The sequence below is a fragment of the Pelodiscus sinensis genome, chromosome 29, assembly GCF_049634645.1.
Source record: "Pelodiscus sinensis isolate JC-2024 chromosome 29, ASM4963464v1, whole genome shotgun sequence".
NCBI lineage: Eukaryota > Metazoa > Chordata > Testudines > Trionychidae > Pelodiscus > Pelodiscus sinensis.
In genome coordinates this window covers 13,796,828-13,822,053 of record NC_134739.1, presented here as the reverse complement: position 1 = coordinate 13,822,053, position 25,226 = coordinate 13,796,828, and the positions used below count along the sequence as shown (strand labels likewise).

At 58.0% G+C, this 25,226-nt stretch overlaps 1 protein-coding gene across 4 annotated transcripts in view; it reads left to right on the top strand.

Annotated features, from left to right (window-relative positions):
- The window catches only part of SKAP1 (src kinase associated phosphoprotein 1), a 235,024-nt gene extending 210,668 nt beyond the window's left edge, over positions 1 to 24,356 (top strand). For 2 of the 4 annotated variants that reach the window (XM_075911452.1, XM_075911453.1), the window contains exons 11-14: positions 5,417 to 5,529; positions 14,869 to 15,008; positions 23,149 to 23,265; positions 24,098 to 24,356. In XM_075911452.1, the coding sequence (XP_075767567.1) occupies positions 5,417 to 5,529; positions 14,869 to 15,008; positions 23,149 to 23,265; positions 24,098 to 24,131 (404 nt within the window). In that variant the 3' untranslated portion in view covers positions 24,132 to 24,356. Of the gene's footprint in view, positions 1 to 5,416; positions 5,530 to 14,868; positions 16,966 to 23,148; positions 23,266 to 24,097 lie in introns of those variants that run through there. The other 2 variants (XR_012898048.1, XM_075911455.1) reach the window with 2 other exon arrangements.
- Positions 24,357 to 25,226: the final 870 nt, after the last annotated feature.

The window sequence follows — 25,226 nt, the reverse complement described above, 5'->3', positions numbered from 1 at the left end:
GACCTACTTCTCTCCACAGGAACAGCCAGGCCCCGTTTATCCTGCCCCGAATCTGTTTCCCAGCAGCTGGGAATGACCCTGTTCTGTTCACTCCCTCTGGGGCACCTGGCATTGACCACTGTCGGCAGGCAGGATACCAGGCTAGATGGGCCTTTGGGCTGACCCAGCCTGGCCGTTCTGATGCTCCTGTTGTTGTTTTTGAAACCACAGCTGCGGAGGCCTTTGTTGAGCTGTGTGTGGTCCCCGGGTCCCGTTCTGGAGCGGATTGTTAATTTCGATTCCTCTTAAGTGCCCGAGTCGTTTACATTTCCCCTCCGCTGGGCGTTATCGGGTGCATCTTGACTCAGCAGGGCTTTGCCCATTCCCCGCGTTGGGTCAGGACTCTCGGAAGTTCCTCGCAGCCCTCTCTAGTCCCAATTCACCCACATAACATCGCACTGTCGGCAGCTGTCCCTGCCTCTCTGCTTGGCCCCTCAGCAGATGGTTAATAAGTACAACGCCCTGATTGCCTCATTCCAGAGCCCTGTCATCCAAACTCCGCTCTGCCTCAGGCTGCGGGGAGCAGAAAAGCTTTCGGATACTGCCGAGATTTGGATAATAGAGCAGAAACCCTTGGCTTCGGGGGAGGCCACCTTAGCGTAGAATGGGTCCTAGAGCCACATGGGGAGCCCTCTGCAACCTGAATGAGCTGGACCCTGTGATAGGGTGTCATGGGGCTCCCTGCGCCGTGTCTTCTGCCCTGCAATTCTCTCAGCAGCTCGGCCAGGGCACAAAATCAGGGACCCTGCCCCTGGAAGGACCTCGAAAGGCATCCAGTCCAGCCCCCTGCCCTCACGGCAGGACCCAGCACCGTCCAGACCCTCCCTGAGAGGTGTCCATCCATCCTGCTCTTAAATATCTCCAGGGACGGAGATTCCACAACCTCCCTGGGCAATTTATCCCAGTGTTCAACCACCCTGCCAGGAAGTTTTTCCTAATGTCCAACCTAAACCTCCCTTGCTGCAGTTTAAGCCCATTGCTTCTTGTCCTGTCCTCAGAGGCCACAAGAACAATTTTTCTCCCTCCTCCTTGTGACACCCTTTTAGGTACTTGAAATCCGCTCTCTGTCCCCTCTCCGTCTTCTCTTTTCTAAACGAAACAAGCCCAGTTCTTTCAGTCTCCCCTCCCAGCTCATGTTCTCTAGACTGTTCATCATTTTTGTTGCTCTTCTCTGGACCTTCTCCAGTTTCTCCACATCTTTCTTGAAATGTGGTGCCCACAACTGGACACAATCCTCCAGCTGAAGCCTAATCAGCGCAGAGTCGAGCGGAAGAAGGACTTTGCACGTCTTGCTCCCAACGCTCCTACTAATGCAGCCCAGAATCATGTTGGCTTTTTTTGCAACAGTGTCACACTGTTGACTCCTGTTTAGATTGTGGTCCCCTGTGACCTCTAGGTCCCTTTCTGCAGGGCTCCATGGAATCCTAGAACACTAGGAAGGAAGGGACCTCGAGAGCCCATCGAGTCCTGCCCCCTGCCCTCACGGCAGGACCAAGCACTGTCTAGATCATCCCTGGCAGGTGTCTGTCCAACCTGCTCTTCAGTATCTCCAGAGATGGAGATTCCACAACCCCCCAGGCAACTTATCCCAGTGTTTATCCACCCTGATAGGTGGTTTTTCCTAATGTCCAACCTCAACCTCCCTTGCTGCAGTTTAAGCTCATTTAAGTCCATGTCGTACTGGAGTTTTTGGGGACTCTTGGCTCTCCCCTACGGGCCCAGCGACTTATTGCTTTTTAACTGATCCATTTGCTTCCACTCCTGCCGCGCGACTTCCAAGGTGATCTCCTTATTACCAGCGAAGGGCAGATCTGGGGTCGGTATCTCCCAACCCTCCTCAACCCAGTAGTGAAACCAAGGCAAAGAAACCGCGGCGCTTCTCAGCCATGAGATCCAGCCTGGCCTTTCAGGAACAGCGCCCCCCGGAAAGAAACAGTCGATAGCCCCCGATTTGCAGGGGATGCCTGGGCTGTGGCCGGCAAGTGTTATTTGCAGCAAGGGCAGAGCGTTGATCAAACGAGCTTGCTGAAGTTGCCGAGTATCTGTGATGGGGCAGGATAGCTGTCCACGTACGTCCCCACTATCCCAAGAGGGATGGCGTTCAGACAGCTAGCCCTTGCCGGTGGCACCGATTTTACCCGGCTCTTTTGAGCACACTGGCTTGATCAAAATGCGGCCAGCAAGCCTGTGTCTGCTGCAATCATGCGCTGGAAGGGCGTGTTGACAGACCCCCCGACTTCTTACTGTGTGAAACATTGTAGATTTCCGTCCCATATCTCCTTCCCCACCCCCAGCATATTGGGAAAATAAGGAACCGGTTATTGTCCAAAGCGGAGTGAGCTGCCTTTGACCGTCGCTGTATTTAAACCTATTTCTCGGGGATTTTCCTTACACTGATCTGTAGGATCACTCATATGTTAGTTAATAACTGGAGCGATTTCCACCTCTCAAAAAACTCCATCCTCGTCTACGGTTGGTGTCGTCTTTTTCTCCACAGTGGAGTGACTTTGTGTTTCACTGGAGAAAACCAACAGATCTGGAGTGGGTTTTTCTTTGGGCTTGGTTAGTCTGCAGAAGAGAAGAGTGAGGGGGGATTTGAGAGCAGCCTGCAACTCCCTGAAGGGGGGTTCCAAAGAGGCTGGAGAGAGGCTGTTCTCAGTGGTGGCAGATGGCAGAACAAGGAGCAATTGGCTCAAGTTGCAGTGGGGGAGGTCTAGGTTGGATATTAGGAAAAGTTATTTCTCTAGGCGGGTGGGGAAGCGCTGGGCTGGGTTCCCTAGGGTGGGGGTGGAATCTCCATCCCTCGAGGTGTTTAAGTCCCGGCTGGACAAAGCCCTGGCTGGGTTGGTTGAGTTGGGGCTGGTCCTGAGGTCTCTCTGCACCCTGGGATTCTCGGATTGTCCTCCTTTTGATTCCCTGTAAAAAACCGTTTTGCATTCGGTCCATTTTTTGCTGCCCCCTGCTGTCTGCCATCAGCTGTTAAGTTTGTGAAGGGATTTTGGCTGCTGCTGCTTCCTTTGCTTTGCTTCATAACCGCTGGGTCCCATGTTTTAGACAAGCTTAAATAACCCAGCGGATAGCTCCTCCTCTTTCTATTCCCTTCGCAATCTTTGCCCTGCTGCTGTGGTCCCCCTTTAATATTGTTCCATAGGAGACAGACCTACTTTCTTCCAGCCTTTCTACTTAAGTTCCCCAAGTCTCGGAGTCATTCTGTTTGTTCCCTGCTGTACCATTACCCATCTCTGTAATGTCCTTCCTCATATTTAAGTGATCAGATCCGAGCACAGCTCTCCAGATGTGTCCTTACCCATCAGTCCCTGAGACCGTATTAGGAACATTTCCTGCAACATGTGCTCGGTATTTTCTATTTATGCTTCACGGGCTTGATTCACCACCCTGTCGCACCAGTGATTTCAATTCGGTGCTCAAATGAGTTCCCGGGGAGTTTGCTTTACTGGAGGGTTTTACTCGTTTATGTATTAATTCTTTGGGCCACAGAATCCGCCCCTTTGGAATTCTCTCCTCCCTCACCCTCCATTATAGGGAGAGGGGGTGGCGCTTGGGAAGTGAAGTGGCTCAGTTGTCTCTGCTACTGATTTGCAGAATGACCTTGGGCAAGTCACTTCCTCCCCTTCTCGCTGGCTCAACTTCTCTCTGCTTGGGTGTAAAGTGGGAGGCACGATGCAGCCTCAGATGAAAGTAGCTCTGTGTTATATGTCATGAGGAGAGAGTCGTAAGATTGGGACTTTTCAGTTTGGAAAAGAGACAACTAATATAGAGGTCTATGAAATCATTACGGGTCTAAAGAAAGTAAATAAGGAAGTGGAATTTATGCCTACTAACGCTGGAACCAGGGGTCTGTCACCTAATGAAATGAATAGGCAGTGGGTTTCAAACAAACAAAAGGAAATATTTCTTCATTCAGCGCACAGTCAACCTGTGGAACTCCTTGCCAGAGGATGTTGTGAAGACCAGGATTTTAACAGGGTTCAAAAAAGAACTAGATAAATTTACAGAGGTTAGGTCCATCAATGGCTTGTAGCCAGGTTGGGCAAGAATGGTGTCCCTAACATCTGTCAGAAGCGAGGAAGGGGTAACCCACTGGCATACACCCAGAGTTTGAACTCAGTCTCATGCCTAACCCCCTTTCTCTCGACGCACACTCAGTGTTAACCCAGAGTCCCCTCACCACAGGGGGGTGGATGATCCGAGCCGGAGTCAGGCCAGGACCCAGGGTTCAAACCCTATTGCTCTGCAGTACAGACACCGACCCAGTAGACTCAGGCTCTGGGCAACTGCCAGAGAAGTATCCCACAAACTGACCTTTTGTCCTCCGGATGGGGAAGTTTGGCTGGACTGCGCCACACCCGCAGGCCTGGAGCGGCCACATGGTGGGAGGGCGCTAGGAAGTCTGGGATTTGGGAGGACTGGACTCGGGCTTCCAGACGTGTGTAGACGCTCCAGCCCCTCGGTTAACAAACCCCGAGTCCACTCACCCTGGGCTCCCACTGCCGCGTAGCCAGACCGTGGGGCTCCACGTCTGACCAGCTCCCCTAGCTGGAAGCGTAGCTCTGCCCGGGGAGGAGGCGCGTCTCCCCTGGAATAAGAGCTCCTAGCAGGGACGCTCGGGCGGCAGGCGCTGGCTGTGCCCCGCCACATCCGCTGGCGTGGGGTGGGAGGGAGGTGGCAGAGGGCCGTGGCCGTGGCATGGGTGGAAGTCGGAAGGGTGGCCTGTTGTGGGTGGCCGCATTCTGGGTGGTGGGATCTGTAATTAACGATTCACCTTTAATTCCTAGAGGGTTGGCAACAAGGGATGTACGAACGGGCTTGCAAAGGTCACCGTGTCGCCGCTAAAAGTGGCGGTGGCGTGGTGACGCGCGCTTTCTATTGCAGAGCCCACGGAGAAGCCCCCGGGAGAAACCCTGTGGCCGAGGGGGCCAGGCCAGGTCCGCCCCTGCCTGCAGTGCAACGTCCTTATGCCCCCAAAAAGGAGGTTTACTGATCTTGTGGAAAAAGGGGGTTTTACACAAAAAGAAAACATCCACATCGCTTGTTTTGGCACAAAAACCCCAGGAAAAAAAAGAGATCTGCAAAAAATATGCAAAGGAGCACGCGACTCATGCAAATGAGTCCCTCATTAGCATATTTTCTGCTGCCAAAACTCATAGTGTAGACGTAGCCTCAGCGCTTAGATAAACTGGAAACATTCGCAGGGATTTTTCTTTTCGATAGATAAAATTTCCTCCAGGAAGGAACTGAACTCTTGACCCAGTTCTCCCACAGGGCCCCACGCTGAATAGGATCCGAGCCACGCCAAACCCCCAGGACACGGGGGAATCCTCCGGGAATTGACCCTTGTTCTTACCTCTCTCTCTAGGACTCGGGGCGCGAGATTACGCGAACTATTACCAAGGCATGTGGGACTGCGTCAGCACCCACCCGGATGAGTTGTCCTTCCAGCGCGGCGATATCATCTACATCCTAAGCAAGGTAGGGGGCTGTTACGTCACTGGGAGGTTTCGTGGCCTCTGAGCTTAATGGGGCGGATGTGGGAGTCGTCTCAGTAAACAGACTCGTCTCTGACTTGGTGTGAACATGCCCCTTCCCCATCGCTGCCAACGCTGAATTTCAGTCAACAGCCGCAGGGCGACAGCACGAGCAGTGACGAGAAATAGCGGCAACCCAGCTTTCTGCAGCCTGGAGAAATGAGGCCTGGAAGGGTTTGGTCCAGCTCCCGGAAGGGAGCCCGGGTCCTTGCTGGTTGGGAGCTCCAAGAAAGCTGGCGGTGTCCCGGTGCCTGGAGCGCCGCAGGCGCTAAGAGCTTGTGGGATTGAATCCGGGAGAGATTCAGACCCGGACGGTGCTTCCCGGCCAGCCCTCTCCTGCAGTCCTCGGAGAAAGCGGGAGGGCATACCCAGGCTCCCATGCCCTTCCGAGAGCCCCAAAGCGCCTTGCGGCCGGGGATGAATGAAACCTCCCACACCCCCTCTGATGCAGGCCAGCAGTGTTCCCCCCACAGTGGGAAACTGAGGCACGGAGTTCCGGCTCCCACTCCCGTGTCCGAACCAACGTCGGCTGCCCAGGCTGGAAGGGGAGCCCGGTTCGGACTCCCTGCCCCCTCCCCAGCACCGGTCGGCACTGCCTCCTCCCCCGGCCCCCGCGTAAGCGTAAGCGTGTGGTATTTAAAAGGCCCTCGGGCGAGATGTTTCCCCATAATGGAGTCTGTGTGCGGCGTTGCTGTAGCATTACAGGGGTAATTGAGTTGCTCAGCCAGGTGTGACGGGGCCTTTCTTTGTCAGGAGCACACAGGTAAATAAATTAACCGTGTGCCCCTGTGCTGAACGTGCCCGTGGGGGGAGGGGAGGGAGGCAGGATTCTCAGGGGGGCAGGGGGAGGGGAGGTTTGGCGACCTCGCGTCTTCGTACTGTTCAGGGCGGCCGGGAGGAGGGCGCCGGCTGTAGCACCAGCCCTGCTGTGGCTCACCGTGATGCTGCAGCGGCTGACGAGAGGGACGCTCAGATAAATGGCCGAAGGGGCCTTTTGTTTGTACAGCGCCTAGCGCGACAGGGCCCGGCCCGTGCCTTGCAGGAAAGGGTCACACACACACAAGCGGGGGGCTGCCCGTCCCAGCATCTCTCCCCACTCCAGCGCTGGCGGGGTTGCTTCCCACAGGCCCCTGGCAAGAGGCTGCGGTACTGGCCCGGGGGCCTTCCCCTTCGGACCTAGATTGGGCAGCAGGTGGCTTTGGTCCGATTGCCCAGCATGTCTGTGCCAGGAGGGCCAGGCGCCGGGCACGTTCACACTCTGCTGAGCTGAGCCCCCTGGCCTCGCACGAGCAGGATCGGCAGCACCCTGGAAAATCGGGGGCTCTGACGGACGGGGCAAACCCAGCGGTGCGGGCGTGGCTCTGGTTTCCTTGCTGCGGTTCACCGAGGCGAGCCAGGTCAGAAAGGCAGGCCCGCGGCCAGGGCATGACCGGGGGGAACCTCCAATCCTAGAAGCCCAGGGTGGGCAGAGACCTCAGGAGGCACCGAGTCCAGCCCCCTGCCCAAAGCAGGGCCAGCCCCGACTCCATCATCCCAGCCAGGACTTAACACCTCGAGGGATGGAGACTCCACCCCTCCCTAGGGAACCCAGCCCAGCGCTTCCCCCCCGCCTGGGAAATCGTTTTTCCTGCTCTCCAGCCTAGACCTGCCCCCCTGCAATTTGAGCCCATTGCTCCTAGTTCTGCCCCCACGGAGAACAGCCTCTTTGGAGCCTCGCTGCAGGGAGCTGCAGGCTGCTCTCAGATCCCCCCCCACTCTCCTCTTGTGCAGACCGCTACGCTCCCCCGCCCTCCCTGCGGGCCCAGTCCTGGAAGGAACCAGGCCCAGCCTGCCAGCTGCCATTGCGATCTGAAGGTGCTGGGGGTTCTGTGGTGGGCAGGCCCTCGGGGAGCACAGTCCAGTTGACCAGACTCTCCCCTCTGGAGTTTCCACTTTCGGAAGGGGGGGCCTGTGGCGGCGCGGCGTGGTCCTCCGCCTCCTGCACCCCCGTAGTGGCACGAACAGACTCCCCCAGCCAGTAGAACAGAGGGAGTTTAGTGCTTCTCCCGGATACAGCCCAGCACAGATGTCATCTGGTTACAGGGCTAGGAGGCCTCAGTGCCCCCCTTGAGATGGGGGGTGGCTGGGCCCCTAAATCCCAGCCCCCTCCCTAGCCCCTTCTCCCCTGCTTCCCAAACTGAAACTAAAACTCTTCCAGCCTTGCCCCCCAGCCAGGGGCGGCATTCCCCCTTCCTTTGTTTCTCTCCCTGGGGGGTAGCTGGTCGGACAGGTTGAGAGACCCTGGCCTAGTGACTCATCCCCTGCCCTGTTGGGCCGTGCTACAGGCAGCAGCCAGTGGGGGTCACCCACAGCCCCAGCCTAGCAACCAGCAAGGTACCCGCACTACGTCACAGGGCCCCCCGGGCTTTGCTTTCTTTTCAGAGTCTCCCAGGCTGCAGGTGGGGGTTAGGCAGGACTCTGCCGGAGCGGGGCCCGGTGTATTGGTGGAGTAGCTATGCCGGCTGCGTGGGTTGTGCAGGAAGCACCATATAGCGGGAAAGGAACGCGCAGTTCTATGGCAAACCAAGGCCCAGCATGCTCTTTAACTAGCTCCCTGCTGGCTTTTGCCACAGCTGAGCCACGGCGCCCCCGCCTCCTCCTCCTCCAGCCCCGCAACTCCTCTTTCCGTCTGGCACTGAGTCCCACGCCGTCCCTGCTCTCCACGTCTGGCTCTCTGGGCAGTGGGGATGAAGCGCAGGCGCTGTGACCCAGGGCCCGAATTGCCCCGCGGATCTTTCCTAGGGTGGAAGTGAGCCAGCCCTGATCCCTCGGGGACGGGCTAGGAAACAGACAAGGGCGCAGTCGAGCAGAATTTGGCCATTCCGGGTGGGAGCTGCTGAGTGCGTCTTTCTCCCTATTGCGTCCATGAGAACGGTCCGTGCGTCGCTGACCCCGGTCGGATCCGAAGGGGATGCGGGGGCTCGTGCAGAGCCCTGACTTGGAGCCAACGGGATCCGCACAGGGGCTCGCCCTGCCGAGCAGAATGGCCCAACAGGACGCCAGGAACCTATAGGAGCCCAGGGGGTTCCTGTCCTCTGCTTTTGAACGCCTCCTGTCACTGTGGCCCCGCGTGACCTTCTAGCTCTGTTTGAACAGGGGCCCCTTCCTTTAATTGCACCGCAGGCTGCTCTGTGCTGGGCAGGTTGGGTCTTTGTGGTGGCAGTTCTTGGCCCTTTCCATCGGGGGCTCTCAACGCACGTAACAAAAGAGGCTCAGGGACCTCCGCTCTTCTTTGCCGACGAGTAATGGGGGAGGCGCAGCGAGCGGAAGCAACTTGCCCAGGGTCCTGTTGGCAGCACAAAGCCGATGGCAGGAGTTTTAACCTTGCCGAGACCCGGGGTGCACAGGGACAGCAATGGCGCTACACCGGGGTCAACCCCTCCTGACTTCCCACAGGGTGTTCTGCCCTGCTCCTGCCCTCAGACCCCGCCCAGGGAAGGCAGCTTGGCGCCCTGGCAGGGTTTTAACTCTCTTCAGTGGCTCCAGATTGTGACTCTTGTGCTAGCTTCCTCACACGTAACCAATTAGTCCTGAGAGCCTCCCTCTCGTAAATTACTTCACACGATGGAGGCTCGCGGCCGCAGCAGAACCCGAAGGCAGGGGGGATGGGGGGAGAGAAAAGGTGTTTGCAAAGCCTGTTCATTCAGCTGCATTTTAATTTCCTTTTCAATCTTGTCCCAATTAATTTCCCAGAATTAATCTCATCGAAGCAAACTCGGTGGTGTCGTGGCTCCAGTTTTAGTGGTGCGGTCGCTCTGTCTGAACATGAAATAGTAGCTAATATAAAAATCCATCTGGTGTGTTTGAAACACATCCTGGCTGCTGCTTGGGTCCTGTCTGACATTTCGAGCGTCGGCAGTGGGGAGAAAGTGAGTCGGGGGCTAGGGGCCATCAGGAGCTGGCTAGGATCCGGCAACCCAGCGTGCTCTGGGAGTGGGTCCATTCCTTGAAACTGGGTCCCCACTCAGAGCATGCGCAGAGAGGACGTGTAGCCTAGAAATTAGGGCAAAGACTGTAAGTCAGGGACTCGGGATTGTTTCCCCAGCTCTGACAAGTGACTTGCAGGGTGTCCCTGGTCAAGTCACTTAGCCTTTCTGTGCCTTCGTTTCTGGACCTGCAAGCGGGGGCTGTGGCTGCCTACTGGCCGGTTAGCAGGGGTTGTGAGGCACGACTCGTTCCCATGTGCAAGCTGCTTTGAGATCCTTGCTTCCCGGGGGCGGGGCGGGGCGCGGCCGTTCCGCTGTTTTCTCTGCTTCCGACCACAGGTGTCCGCGACCTGTAGAGTCCGCCGTGGCCCAGAGTCACTGGAAGCGGCCGGGCGAGCCACGAAGCGTGTCAGGTCCCTGCCCTCTGCCGCAGCACGTGCCCCCCTCGATTCGGGAGCCCCCTGGAATGGGGCCACGCAGCCGGGCCGCCTCCCTGCAGATCCGGGCTCTGGCAGGCGGCGCCTCGCCCCGCTGGGCATGCCCGCTGCCGGGCCGGGTGTGGACGCAGCAACCCGCCCGCCACTCCCCGGGGTGGGCGCAGGCGGCAGCTGCTCATCGCCTGAGCTTGCAGCATCGGGGCCCCGGCCCGGGGGAGCGCACCAGGCTGGCGCACAAGCGCCGCAGGCCGGAGCTCGGTTCCTGCGCCTTTGGCACCGTGCGGGGCCTCCCTGGGCCGTCCCCCTGGCCACCTGGCACCTCTCCGGGCCCGGCCCTTCCAGCATCGCCCCGGGCCCCCCCCTGGGCCGCGTGTGGGGGGAGCGAAGCGAGGGCCGGCTCCCCTGGCAGCGAACGGGCCATTTGCACGTTCTGCTAATTACCCCCCCGCCGGGAGATTCCCCCTTCGAAGCGGCCTTAGTGGGATGCGACACGCAGCCCGTAAACCGCGGCCACGTTCATTCTCTCAATTGCCTGAAATGAAAGTGTGTGTTGGGGGGGGAGCCGGGGGGGGGGAGGGTTTATTCTTTGGAGCCCAGCGCGAAAGGAGGCGTTTGGTGACATCTAGTGGCTCTTTCTGGCGCTCTCCAGCGATTGTGCGCGGGGGGGGGGGGGAGGCAGCGCAGGGGGGGCAAGGGGGGGTGTGAATGGGACAAGGAACCTGATTGCAGCTTGTCACATCGCTATTATCCACCTCTGACCCACCGCAGGGGGGTGTCTGCAATCCCCCCCCCCCGCCGTATTTATTCTGGGGCAGGGAGGGGGACGCGGAAAAGCGCCCCCGGGCCTGTGTTAACAAGCCGCGCTGGGCTGACGGGGGCAGGCGCGGCCGGGCTTTCGCCCCCATCAATAACCGCGCCGGGAGGCTGGCGGGCGCGGAGGGGAGGGGATGGGTCCGGGGTCAGCGGGAAGGCAACGGTCATTCCCCGGTCACATTGAGGCGCGGGCTCTTCCTCCCCCCGCACGCGCCCGACAGGAGCCAATCGCCCAGAACAAGCCCCCGACAGCCTCATTCCTCCCAGGTAACTCGTACAAATGAAGGGCCGGAGGAGGACAAAGCGCGGGGCTGCCCAGCCCGGCGAGCGCGCAGCGCAACGGCATGTGGCCGCTGACCCCGCTGCCGTCTCGTAGACAGCGCGAAAGCAAGTCCAGACACCCTGGGCCGGGCTCCCAGACTCAGCCCCCCCCCCCCGCCCACCGACTCGGGCCCCTGAGCCAGGCTCTGAGAGCAAAGCCGTGTGGCGAGGAGCCACCATTCCTCCCTGGCCCGGGTTTCCAGGCGCTACCTGGCCGCCCTCCCCAGCGCACGGATGGGAACGGGGCTGGAGCTGCCCTCCATGGCACCCCTGGCCCAGATGGACACCAGCATCCGTGGAGAGCTGACCCAGCCGGCTCTGTCCTTGCCTGCTGGTGCCAACTGGCTCCGGGGATGCTCTTTGCACGTGAAATCAGACTCTCCCCCGCACACCCCAGCCTCCCGCAGGCCTCCATGGAACAATGGTCCAGGAGCGTGGCAAAGAATTTACCCAGAACTGTGCAAACTTTCGCAGTGCCCGTGGGTTCATCTTCAGCACCACCAGGGCTTTCTGAAACTCCAGCGTGGGGTGGGGGGTTTTTTCTTTTAATATTCAGACCATTTATTTTGTGTTGAAATGTATAACAAATGCGGTTAAAGACTTCATCTTTGACAGAGGTAATAATAAATTCACTGTTTAAAGACAGTGGCTTAATTCCTTATACCCTCCAATACTGCGCAGAATAAACTATATTCATCACTGAGTAATTTTTTACCACATAAATCTTTAAAACTAACCGTTGTAGGCTGTTGAGGCTGAAATATTGTGAATTTATTAGATATGCCCATGTAGTATTGGATTCAGAGGTTTCCATTCGAATATATTACAGAGGAAATTTGTGTCTTTAAGTGTGACAATCCCTCCATTTTCTGAAGCCAGTATTATAATATGCGGTTTCTCCAGAGTCAACTCTGCCTTTATTAGACAGAGATTTAGTAATAAACCTTTCGCTAATCTGCCAAAGAGGGTGGGGGTAACCTTTCATTCGCATGCCCTGTTTAAAATGTGTGGCGAAAAAGCTTTTGTTTCTGCTATAACAAATGTCTACAGAGTCCCGGTTTTATTTCTTAATAGGAGGTGGAAATTTTATCTGGGGTGGCCAAGAGAGAAAAATAGCAGAGCAGGGTGTCATTTTCAGAAGCATCTTTCTTTGACAATAACTTTCGCGTGACTCTGCTGTCATTTTTTTCTCAAGTGAGGGTTGGTTTGTGGTTGCGTTGTGTTGGTTATTCGGCAATAAGTTAGACACTGAGCAAATGTAGGGTGAAATCCAAATGACACATACACACAAACTAGACCATCGACACTTTGAAACTGACATTGATTTTTCAAATGTGCGCAGGAGGGAAACCGCTTTTTAGAGTGTCGCCAAACTTGTTTGTCATTTTTTTCTTAATTGTAGCCTGTTGAGCTTCCATATTGAAACCCGCTTTGTGGTTTCCTCGGATGGTGTAAAATATCAGTGGAAATCTCTGTTTGTTGGAGAGAGATAATTATAAAACCATATCCCGGTTCATGAGGCGCGGGTAACATTTACGCCAATTGATGTGGTAACATTTAAAGCGGTTATATTGCGAAATGTCACGTATGGTCTAGTTTCATTAGAGAGAAGTTATTAGATGGATGGTATTGAAACTCCCATTCCTGGGAATAAAAGAAGTTTGCATTTTTCTCCGTCCATGGCCCAAAAAGCTCAATCACCTCCCCTCCCCTTTGTCATAAATGAAATGTACAAAAACTTCTGCTGTCTGCAGCCAATAACAAATCAACAGTTTAAAAATTAAAAGCTGGCTATTAACGACTAAACAAAAGAGACAAAGAATCCCATGACCATCAGCATAATGGTTCAGACGGGCCCGGGTTGAAAGATAAGAATAAACACGCACAATTAATACTCAGCATATGCCATTTATGATCAAAAGAATTCTCTCCTCTCTGCGAAGGCTCGTAAGCCCGACTCAGCATCTACAGTGTCTTCTTTCCCCGCTTGTGTTTTCCGCATTGCTCCATCTGTAAATGAACAAACATCTTGATTTTATAGCCCTTTGCTTTGTAAAACCGAGACATGGAAGGGGCGGGGGGCTATCCTGGATGCCTAAATAAGACTTTCATTCCCAATTCATTTGCACGGTAGTGATGAAGTTGTCACAAACCATAATGCAGTATTTAATTAAAATAACAGAAGTGGATTTGGCTGTGTCCTGGGGTAACGATCACCAAGTGAGAGCCCGCGCCATCCGTATTGTATTTATGAAACAGCCGAATCGAAGGTGGATTTGAGCTGATACAGAAGAGTGAACATTTAAACCATTGTTCTTACAAACGCTGCATTTTTCTTTTCTTGCCTTAATTCCCCCTGGCGATCCCCTCCTTCTTCTTTACTCCTCACTAGTTGACCAAGATCATCTTTATTTCAGCAGTGTGTGTGTGTGGGGGGGGGTGACTTCCTAGTGGTTTGGTCCTTAACTCCTGTTCTTCAACTAGTGACCCCCAAACCTCTGTTGCTCTGAAATCTCCCGTCTGTTGTCATGGAAAGGACTGTGAGCCCCATGTAGGAACAGACAGTCTCTGCAGAACTTGGATTTGGGATTCCAAGAGGGGTGTTTTTAAAGCCACTGGTGTGCACCTGCTGTTGTCTGAGCTCCTACAGATGCAAAAAGTGCAGAGACTTGGCAGAATTCAAGTGTTCTTCTCCCTCTCCCTCTCTCTCTCTCTCTCTCGCTCTCTCTCTCTCTTTAATTTACTTTGACAGATCATATCACTTTGGCTTTAAGCCTTTTTTCAGTTTTACTCTATTTGTAAATGCTCCTCATTAGAGGAAATTCTCAGGGAGGTCCGATGATGATTTAATGCCAGTCGAGGTTGGCATTCAAAACGTGAACGTCTTCTGACCATTAACACACTGGCTGGACATCTGATTTTGGACAAAGTAAATCTCCTTGAATCAAACTCCAGTATGTTCTCCATCGGCGTTTTTTGTAAATGTTGTTGATCATCTATAGAGCTGGGGGCGTTCAGCGGATTGTGTGCAGGGTGAATCTCACGTTTACCAATAAAATCTAATCCTACAGACAGCGATTGTGAACAGAATCTCCTACCTACTGCTCTGTCCGAGTAGCGGTGTGCTCATGCCCACTTCACAAAGATCGTTCCCATCCCACCACATTTTCGGGGATCCCGTCCCCCTCCTGGTCTGCAAAATGATGGTTAGCAGACAGCCCCAAATTAAAAGGAAATAAACAGCAAATCGTAAACGATGAAACACAAATGATGAAAGGTCTAGAAAACAGGACCTAGGAGGGAAGATTGAAGGAATGGGGCTTGTTTAGTTTGGAAAAGAGAAGACTGAGAGGGGACATGAGAGCGGTTTTCAAGAACCTAAAAGGGTGTGACAAGGAGGAGGGAGAAAAATTGTTCTCCTTGGCCTCTGAGGATGGGAGACGAAGCAATGGGCTTAAACTGCAGCCAGGGAGGTTTAGGTTGGACATTAGGAAAAACTTCCTTCCTGTCCGGATGGTGAAACACTGGGATAAGTTGCTTGGGGGGGGGGGGTGGAATCTCCATCGCTGGAGATACTGACAGGTGTGTGCAGGTTGGGGACACCTGTCAGGGATGGGTTAGACGGTGCTTGGCCCTGCCATGGGGTCAGGGGACTGGACCCGATGACCTCTCGAGGCCCCTTCCAGTGATTCTATGATCAAATGACCCTAGGAATTAAGGGAATCTGTTCTTTGGACTTCTCTGCAGCAAAACCAGGTGCTTTTGAAGTTCCTGAAAGTGAAACTTCTCCACTCGGTCCCCCCGTCGCATCGCTCATTCCATTTCCTGGCCCTCCGCTTCCTCTGCGAATTCTCCATCCTTCCCCCTTCTAGGATCAGTGATTACAGGTAGGCTCTTATCTTCCCCCCCCCCCCCCAGCCACGGAAGGTGATCGGCAGAGTTCTGAACGGAACAGAACTCATTCCAGTGGCCTTTGGAAAGGAAGCGGCCCTGGGGTTACTGGATAGAGAGATGTTCATTGCACTGATCTTCTGAGGGGCGCGCTGGTCTCTCCCCACGCTCCCCTTGCAGTGGGGAAATCCTAACTGGGCCCCTTTCCCACAAACCCCCCCGCACGATTCTCTCCAGCCCCCCTTGCAGGCCACACACACAAAGTTTCCCTCGGCTCGGTCAGTTTGCATCGCTGGGGTTCAGGACTCTCCCTGGCCGCAGAACAAATGCAGGACACGGCGTGTACAAGAAACCCAATAAAACCTCGCGCCCTTTATTATTATTATTTTGTTCCTGGGGGGGTGGGGGGGCAGCGGACAGAAGCGTCCGGCTTCCCGGCCACCCCTTCCCGCACCCCTGTCCCGGTCGAGTTCCACCTCCAGCTCCGAAGTTTGGCCGTGAAAAATGGTCATTTTGTTCCCCCTGCTCAGAGCACGTTATTAAAATGCTAATTTAAAAGAAAAAGGAGTTAAATATCCAGCAATGGTGCCGTCTAATTGCAGCCATAATGAGCTCTCTAAATGTGAGTGCCCCTGACACACGGAGCATAAACAGCCAGCAAACAGATCATTAGCACCCGCGTTCATTTATTCTGGCGACCTCACGGTGACCCCGCCGAGGGTAGGGTAAAGAGCAGGTGGATCCGGCTGTGGTACCCCCTCGGGGGATCCAGGAAATGAAGCTAGAAGCAGCTGCCATGGCAACACCTATGTGCGCGGATGATGTAACACACCGGCAAGCAGGAGGCGCCACATTTGGGAGGCCTCGGCCACCCCACGCGCGCCGCCTTTGCCATCCCGAGCGCTCGATGGGCCCCGGCTTTCTCCCAGCGGGAGGCGGGTTGGGGGGGTGGAGATGGAGGGGGACGCGCGGAAAGGGATGGGGTGGGCGCACCTGGGCCGTACCTCGCACCCCTCCCTGCGGCTGTGCGCCCAGTTCTGCCCCGTCTGCGGGGCACCGAGCTCCCTCTCGGGCAGCTGACCCCCACCTATAGGGAAGTGGGGGGGGGAGTCGACTGTCTCCTGGTTAGTCTCTTCTGCCACGCACAGCGCCGGCGTTAGGTCCCCAAACCTCAGCTCCCCCCAAGCGCGCGGAGGGAGAGGGTCATTCAGGTGCTACAGATCTGGGGAAACTGAGGCACGCCACTCTGGAACCCAGAGTGCCTCTCCGCTGTAAACACCAGCCCCCGGGGGGGCACCCGACATTCCCGACGCCAAGTGCCCGGTGCTTTTCCTAGCTGCAGGTCGGCATCCTCCGCCACAGGGCTCAGGCCCGCCCCCCAGTGTGAGCCGGACCGGGCCCCGAGGTCACAACGCCGCGTGTGAACGTGAGCGGCCGGGCAGGAGATGAATAAAACCAATTCTTGGGAAATGATTTTCCTCCATTCCAGCCGGCTTGGTGCGAAACAGCCTCACTAATCACCTCCCCGCAAAAGCACAATCGCTGGGTTTTTTCCAAGGGGCATGAACAGACTATCCGTGGAAATGATTCTGAAATAAAGAATAGCCCAAGCAACGCCCTGGCTCCCCCCACCTCGCCCCCGTTCCTCGGGCCCCCCCAGCCCGGTGCACTCTCGGTGAACCTGCGCTCCTGTAACAATGGTCCTGGAAGTGCAGCGGGGAGGTGATTTAGGAGAATATTAGCGGCGATGCAGCGCTGCGAAGGCGTCTCTCTCCGGGCGCGCTGGAGAAATACGCCGCACAGATGGGCTGAGCAGATTAAACATTTCCGTCACATTGTTTCCAAATTGCGGTGCGGTGCCCGAGGGCTGGAGCGGCGGTCAGAGCGCGGCGGAAAGGCGCAGAGCCGCGCGCCGCCGGCCTGCTGGAAGACGCGGAGCCGCGGCCGTTTCACGTGAGATCACAAGCCCATCAGCTCGGCCTCCAAATTCAGCCCCCCCCCCCCATCTTCCCTCTTGCCAACGACCGTCCCTCTCCCTGGCTGCTTTGTGCTCGGGCACCGAGCCGCTTTGCGCCTGTCCTGCGCCTCGCCCTGGGCTCCGGAGTAGGGGTGCAGCAGGGGGGTCGAGTAACCCATTGCCCGCTAAGCAAAAGCCTATAGGTTAATGCTATAGATCTGGGGAAACTGAGGCACGCCACTCTGGGCCCTGGCTGGGAGTGGAACCCAGATGTCCTGCCTCCCTGCTGTAAACACCAGCCCCCGGAGAGGGCACCCGAAATTCTCTGGTGCTTTTCCTAGCTGCAGGTTGGCGTCCTCTGCCACAGGGCTCAGGCTACTCCCCCCTCCCCCACCTACACCAGGCTGGCCAGCAGCCCAGCTCAGTCCCGGCTTGCACCAGGTCCAGGACCTCCCCCCTGGTGTGGCTCTCATTATGGCAGCCAGGTCCGGAGCCCTGACCCCTCTAGACAAGCGCTGCTGGTTTTTAAACTGTCTCCCCTCGCGGACCAGCTCCTGCCTGGCACCTTGCGCTGATACATCCAGAGGCAGCTGCGTGGAGCCGCAGGGGGCTCCTCGGGAGTGAGGCCGGAGCACACGGCCTGCAGGGCCCAGGGACTATAGGATAGTCGAGTAACCGCTAAGAATTCACGAGGTCAAGTCAGGGATGTTTCGCATCCTGAGTCCAGATGGGTTCCCACCCGGCGCCTCCTGTCGCGCTCCCCACGGGCCTCCTCGGCTAGCGCTCACTTGCCCATCCAGATTGTGTCTGCCCCGTGCAAATGCAGAGTCGCTCCTCTGCCTTCCGGGGAGTCGCTCTGGCTTGGCACCACTCTCACAGGGGGCAGAGGCTGGGCCGGGCAGATGCTTCTGGAGTTTAGGCGCGGCAGAGAGACCACTGACCCATCGGAGCCTGGGCCGGGAGGGCCCAATTCGTCTGTGGTGCAAACCCGAGGGCCCGGGCCAGGGAGGAATTGAGCAGACGGTTGCGGGCCAGTGAGACAGCCGGCCTGGCCTCCGCGGATCCTCTTTTCAGTTACCTGCACCATCCCGAACGCCTGCCGGGGAGGGTCACGGGGTGGGGAGCCTGTTATGACATTGGACACGGATACCAGCAGGGCCCGGCCCTGGGCGGTGGGCAGACCCCTCCCCATCCCACTCCACCCCTCCTCCAGCCCTCACCCTAGGCTTTGCCTAGCCGCGTGTATCCTCCGCCCTGCCCGCCAGCGGCCCGCGGGAACCCATGGAGCAAGTTCCTGGCGAGAGCAACTAAATAATCGTTGGGGGGCCAATGTAATCATTCCTCCGCCTTGCGACGGGTTCGGCGAAACGCTGCATCATCAATCGAGTAACCGACTGCCCGCTAAGCAAAAGCCTATAGGTTAATGCTGTAGATCTGGGGAAACTGAGGCACGCCACTCTGGGCCCTGGCTGGGGGAGGAAATGCTGCTTTGTTGGGAGACGAAGTCGTGGGGATGGGGGCGCCGCCTCCTGGCATCACCCTGCGCTTGGGCCTTTGACCGGGTGCCCTCTTCCTCGCGGGCATGCCCAGCCCCCGGCGTGGGGGGAACAGGAGCATGCTTCCACAACCGACGGGGTCTCCGCGCAGTGACCGTCCGCTTTCTGCCAGCTTCAGGTCTGGAATTCCCCGAGGGAGGTAAATTTCAGAGCCGGCTTGAGCTCTGAGCTGGTTTTCTGGATCCACAGAGGTAGGGATGCCCTGGCCTAAAACTCGCCTGCGGCGGCAGACCCTGGACAAGCACATGGCACGCATCCCCTATGCCGCGGGATCCTCCGTTTGACTAACGGTAACGTATGACACCCACGCACCCGTAATGGAGCTGAGCAATCATAAACCGATAAGTCCCTGATTGATTGGCTGTTCCTTGAGCATCCATCAAAGGATCATTGATCTTCTGTGCAAAGCGCGGGGGAGGAGGGTGATGGATTGCGCTCCTGAAAGAGGCACGGGTTGTTTACGAGGGCGTGCGGCAGGCGGGTGGATGTCGCCCGGGACCCGGAGCAGGGGTGAGGGGCCAACACTGTCCACTGCACTTTTAGTAGACGGAAAGGAGCACTTGGTGGAGGAGGAGCATTGCTGTCTGCAGCTACAGTCACGTCAGCCCTGGGGACGAGGAGAGGAGCAGGGTTCCCTGTAGGACAGGTGCTGGGGGGAGATTCAAATGCACCCCGCTGACTAGCAGGGTGCCCACTGTGAGGCTGGTGTTTCTCCTGGTGGTGCACATTTGCACCTGCCTCGGTGCATGTTACAAAATTTATTCCACACACGGGAACCAAAATCTGCACACAGAAGGACAGGCTTAGAGGGAACATTGGCGGGGAGCTGCATGAAGGCCCTGCTTCAGGGTGCAAGCCATGGGCGTGTTAGAAGCACCGGCGTGAGTCAGGAGCCAAGGTTCAGTTCCCTGCCTGTTGAAGGGGGGTAACCCCTCTGACGTCCCCGTCCCCCCGCCTTTTGTCTGCTGAGCCTGGACGCGTTTCAGCAGCGGTCTCTCGCTTTGGGCCTGCATAGCCCGCAGAGCCAAAGGGCAGCCTGTTCGCCACACCAATGAGTTCTCCTTCCGCCGCCCGGAGCAGACGTCCCCCCCCGGGGCAGGGCCAGAGGTGGGGGAAGCTTCTGGCTCAGTGATCCTGGGGGCTCCATTTCCCTCTCTCTCCCAGGTTCTGGGCCCCAGTGGGGCGGGAACCATTAACATGAGGCCTGGAATTAAATGAGCACCAGAGGCTGGAAGGCCTGTCGAAGGTGGTCGCCGTCGCTCCGTGGGCGTCCAGGCTGGGCCGATGTCCAGCCCCAGAGAACGCAGCCCGGCCGTCTCGCCGAGAGGCACGGTCACTCCCGGGCCTGGCTGAGCTGCCCTGCAAGAGATCGGGGGCAGCTGGCCATGAAAATGCTGCCGTCCTGTAGCAAGGGGCTTCCGTCTCCTTTTTCTCAGGGTTATAGGGAGCAGCCTGCTGCTTCTCCGCCCCCCCCATCCCGGCACCTGCAGGCCAGGCCTTGGCAGCATGGTGGAGGGTTCCGAGGCCGTGGGACCGGCGGATCCTGGAGAGGGGGCCGCGATGTTCCCGTGGCCATAAATGGCAACAGGGGGAAAACGCAGGAGGCCGGGTCAAGCTGTGAAATAGGGAACGGGGTCTCCCTCTCCCCTCGCGGCGGGAGATGAGCTGCACCCATCCTTTGCCGGCCCTGCGCGCCAACCCGCTGGCTGCCGGGTCTGGGAAGGGGTGCCCGGCCCTGCCGATTGCCAGGCCCCGGGCCGGCCCGCTGCGTTGGAGGGAAGAGGTGCAGGGAGCAGACCCGAGGCCTCCCGGTGCCGTGAGGAGGTGGCGTCCTGGTGCGGGGGCTCGGCGGCGGGCTCTCCTTTCGCCCGGGCGCGCCGTGTAAACCAACGGCGTCCCACTGGCGCGCACGAGGAGGCCTGGGAGGAGAGGATCTTGCCTCCCTGGGTTGTGCAAGCCACCGGGACTGAGTTGCGGGTAGGGGTGCCAGGTGTCCGGTTTTTGCCCAGGCTGTCGGTTATTTGGGTCCCCCGTCCGATAAAAAAAAACCCAGAAAATACTGGACATGTGAAATATCCTGTATTTCCTGTTTCCCGCGGATGGAAGCCCGGTGGGGACAGTTTTCCCCGACTGTGTCTGGCGGGGGTGTGCAGGGCCATTTAAAGGCGCAGTGACTTTTTTTGGGGGGGGGTCAATAACTTTGGTCTCCCCCCCTTTTTTTTTTTTAATTCAAAAGAATTTTTTCCTGTTTTTTTGGGGGGGGAGGGGTTCGGTATGTTTTGTTAAACCATCTGGCAACCCTAGTCGCTGGCCGTGGGCCCGGCACTTTTCCCTCCGTGGCCTCAGGCGCTGCAGCCGTGCGATGGGGCTACATGAGGCAGCGCCACGTGCTTGGAGATCCACGAGGCAGCCGGGACCTGCAGGCCTGGCTCGCCCCCGTCTCCGCAGGCCCACGGGGCTCTTCGCCACCACTGTGCAGGTCCAGATGATGTTTGAGTGGCCCCCCAACAGAGCCTCCCCCGTCCCAGGCTGCCTGCACAGACCCCGCAGGCCCGGCGGGAAGCTGATGAGGCCGCTTCCAAGGGAAACAGCCCTCCCCCGCCCTCCCCCTTTGCCCCGGAAAAACCCAGCTGCTCAGCACCCCCCAAACCTCAGCGTCAGCATCTTCGCAAATGAGCACCTCCAGACAAGCGCAGGGTTCACCCGGCGCCGGGCTGTGGCTCGCCGTGCCAGTGCACTCCGTGTTTTAATAGTTTAATAAAAATTAGCATAATTAACGAACATCTGTATGATCCAGCGCGGTGCAATTTGGCACTTGGAGACGAGGGCTTACACATTATTGCTGGGAGTTTAATGTGGTTTTAATTCTTTTTGGCACCGTGCAGTGGAATAAACGTTTGGTGCGGAGGGTTCTCGGCTGGCTGGCATTTGCATTTTCCTCCCTTTGATTACGAGCCATCGCAAGCGCCCCGGCAATTCGTCAAGGCAGGAATTCTTTTAACAGGCCTCGTGGTGCTCGGGCGGGGGCGGCGCGGCCGTGGCCGGAGGGGCAGGCGAGATGGCTCCGTTCAGGGCCTGACGGACCCCTGCCATCCAAAGCTCTAGGCCAGCGTGTGGGCCCCGGGGGCGGCTGACCCACAGAAAAATCAGTCATGGGCTGCACACAAGTGGGAAGCGGGGGGACTGGAGCACCGGCGCGGGCTCCCCCATGCTGGTGGGGGGACCCTAGCCCTGGGGCTTGCAACGCGGCCGGGGGGGGGGGGGGGGGCGTTTTATGGCTCTGGGACCCAGCAGCCTGGCATGGCTGTTTGGCTCCCAGATTCGGACGCATCTGCCCTGGTGAGTGCGTCACTTGCTGAAGTCAGCCCTCCCCCCGCGCGGGGGTTTGCTCCTGCCTGGCACTGGCAGCGGGGAGCCGGAGGTGCAGCTGGGTTTGGGGAGGCTGAGCTCTTGGGCTGGCAATCCCCGCGCAGGGGGGCTGGGCCTCGGGAGGGCTGGGTTCTTTCTCTGCTCGCTGCAGACGCCTCGTGTGACCCGACCCCCAGCCCTTCCATGCCTCAGTTTCCCCACCGGGGTTTAATCTCATGCTTCAGGCCCCAGCCCGTCACCTGGGGCGGGGGCAGGAAGTATTTCCTCCCTCCCCATCTGTTTGCCGGGGGGGGGGGGTTCTGGCTCCTTCCTGTGAAGCGGCACAGCTGGCCCGTCGCTGGAGGAGGGGGCCGGGGCGCTGGGTCAGTGCTGAGCTTTCTCGCTCTCAGGGGCATGGCTGGTGGGTCTTGCTCACATGCTCAGGGTGTAATTGATAACCGGGGGGGGGGGGAGAGGGGGAGCACGTGGGACAGGAATCTCCTCTCAGCTCAGACTGGAAAGGATCTTGGGGTGCAGGGGAGGTTGCCTGGGGAGGTAAGTGACTTGGGATTTGGGGGCACCTCTTGCTACTCTGCGCCCTGCAGGTACAGGGGCCTCGGACATTCCTAAAATCATACACTGGAGCTGGAAGGGGCCTGGAAGTCCCATCCCCTCCCTCTCGCTCATCCCTGACAGCAGTGCTCCCTGGACGCTGAGCGCTGGGGTGACTGCCCAGGAGAGATTCAGGTGCCGCCCAGCTGATTGGCAGCGTGCCCAGAACCGGCAGTGTGTTTCTATTGGTGGTGCACATCTGCATGCACCTTTGGTGCATACAACAAAATTTATTCCGCACATGGATGGAACCACTTAGAGGGGACATTGCCGGACAGGTGTGTGTCTAACCTGCTCTTAAATACCCCGTGGTGGAGATTCCACACCCTCCCTAGGCCATTTATTCCAGAGCTGAACCCCCCCCCCCCCCCCCCAGCTCCTCAGCCTCGCCTGGTCTCTCACGAGCGTTGAGACTCCTGTGACTGTTTCCTACTTTGGGCTCACGCTGGGTGCCGTGTTCCTGAGTGGTCCCTTTGCAAATGTGGCTACAATCGACCTGCCCAAGGAGACGGGGGTAAAGTCAGGCCCCCTCCTACCCTCCGCCCTCCCTAAGACCCAGAAGCCTGGCACAGACCTCAAGGGGTCTTCTAGTCCAGCCCCTGCAGGCCTGAGTGTCTCATCCAGCCTGGCTAAGCCGGCCTCTCGCTTGCTGTGTTTTCGCAGGAGTACAACATGTACGGCTGGTGGGTCGGCGAGCGGAACAGCGAGGTGGGCATCGTCCCCAAGGAATACCTCACCGCCGCCTACGAACTGGAGGAGAGATGATCCGGGGGCTCCGAGGCATGGCCGCTGCTTTGCAACGCACGCGTGTGTCTCCTGGGGGTGCACATCTGCATGTGCCTGGGTGCACGTCACAAAATTTATTCCGCACACAGACAGAGAGTCGAGGGAGAGTTGGTGCTGGGACAGGGACTTTTGAGCAGCTTGACCTGGGGAAACCGGGGAGGATTTTGCCTTTGGCTCCCTCTTCTGGTGTTTGCCCTGCATTGGAGCAGGCAACCCATCCTGGGGATCTGCGAGAGAGGGGAGGGGAGCAGGGGGGTGAGCAGATGGTGCTTTAGGTAGGAAGGTGAGGCAAAGCGTCAGGGCGGCCGGGTTCTTAACTCCGCTCCCAGCTGTTCCGTGGCCAGGGACAGATGTCGGAGTCGGCTCCATCTGCTGACCGTGTCCCTGGCTTTTGTCGGTGGCTTTGAGGTCCCTGTGCGACACGTGGCCAAGGCGGGTTCCCCGGCAAGTTTTGTTCCCCGAAAACATTGCCTCTCGGTAGCCACGCCAAGACCCCGCAGGGTGCTTTTCCCACCGAGATCCCCAAGCCCCAGCTGCAGGTGGGTAGTTTGACTGATTGGGGAAACTGAGGCACAGGGCTGGCTGCTCATGTGCCAGGCCAGCCGCGGCGCTAGACGTAGAACCCAGGTGCCTGCTGCCCGGTGCTAACCACTGGCCCACGCTGCCACTTGCTGCATCACACGGAGCCACCTCATCCCATTCCAGCAGCCCGGGGCCCTGCTGCGGGAGGGTCTTGCTGCGTGAGATGCCGGGCAGGGCAGGGAGAGGGGCAGGGCAGGTGGCTTTCCCCTCCCCGCTAGTCATTCCTGTGTCTCTTTCCTCCTAGACTCCCTCCTGGTGTCGCTCTCCCGGCTCCCTGACTGTGCTGAGATACCGAACAAGAGCCCCCGCCCCGAGGGTCCTCTCTCTTGCTGCCCCGCGGGGGACGCCTCCGCCACCTCCATGGGAAGAGACTCGTGCCCCCTGCTCCTGGATGGTACGTGGCCTGAGCCACGGCTCCTCCCCCGGCTGCCGAGACGCCTGAGCAGCCCGCACGGTTTTCTATCCAGCCGTGGCGGGCCCAAAATACAAACGATTCCCTTTGCTCTCCCTGGGTCTGGTTCTCTGCTTCCCTGGAGGCTCAGTCCCCGGCTCTGTCTGCCGCCGGAGGGAGTCGGCGAGCGGGTCGTGGGCCAGGCGGACACACAACGCTGGAAGCGGCCGTCCTCCTCCCGCCCTGCTGGACCCCAGCTCAGTAAATGCAGGCGGCCCACGCCCGGCCTTTCCCTCCGCTCCGCTGCGGGGCTGGAAGGCCGGGCTGGCCGTGCCGTTCCTCCCTCTGGGGGACAACAGAGCTTCCACCGCCAGCCTGGCCTGTCTACCCCGGGGAGTTATTTCGAAAGAACAAGGGCAGCCTCCGCACTCCTGAGCCCGTTATGTCGACATTGTAAGGCCTGCACGTGCAGCGGGACTGAGCTTATGTCGAGAGTTATTTGGGGAGGCTCCGGGGGCGCCCACCCAGCGGCGGTCGTGCGGGATCACGGGCGCGATGCCGAACTAACGTGGCCTGCAGCGACACTGCCAGCCGTGGCTTCGGCGTCACGGCAAAATAACAGGGCGCGGGAGGACGTCGCCCTCTGACTCCCGGCGCCCTCATGTCGCAAGGAGGGCGGGACAGCGGGGCTACGTCTAGACTGGCATGATTTTCCGGAAATCCTTTTAACGGAAAAGTTTTCCATTAAAAGCATTTTTGGAACAGAGCGTCTAGATTGGCAGGACGCTTTTGTGCAAAAGCACTTTTTCCAGAAAAGCGTCCGTGCCCATCCAGACGCGCTTTTGCGCAAAAAAGCCCCGATCGCCATTTTCGCGATCGGGGCTTATTTGCAGAAAACATCTGAGCTGTCCACACTGGCCCTCTGGCGCAAAAGGGACTTTTGCCTGAACGGGAGCAGCACAGTATTTCCACAAGAAGCACA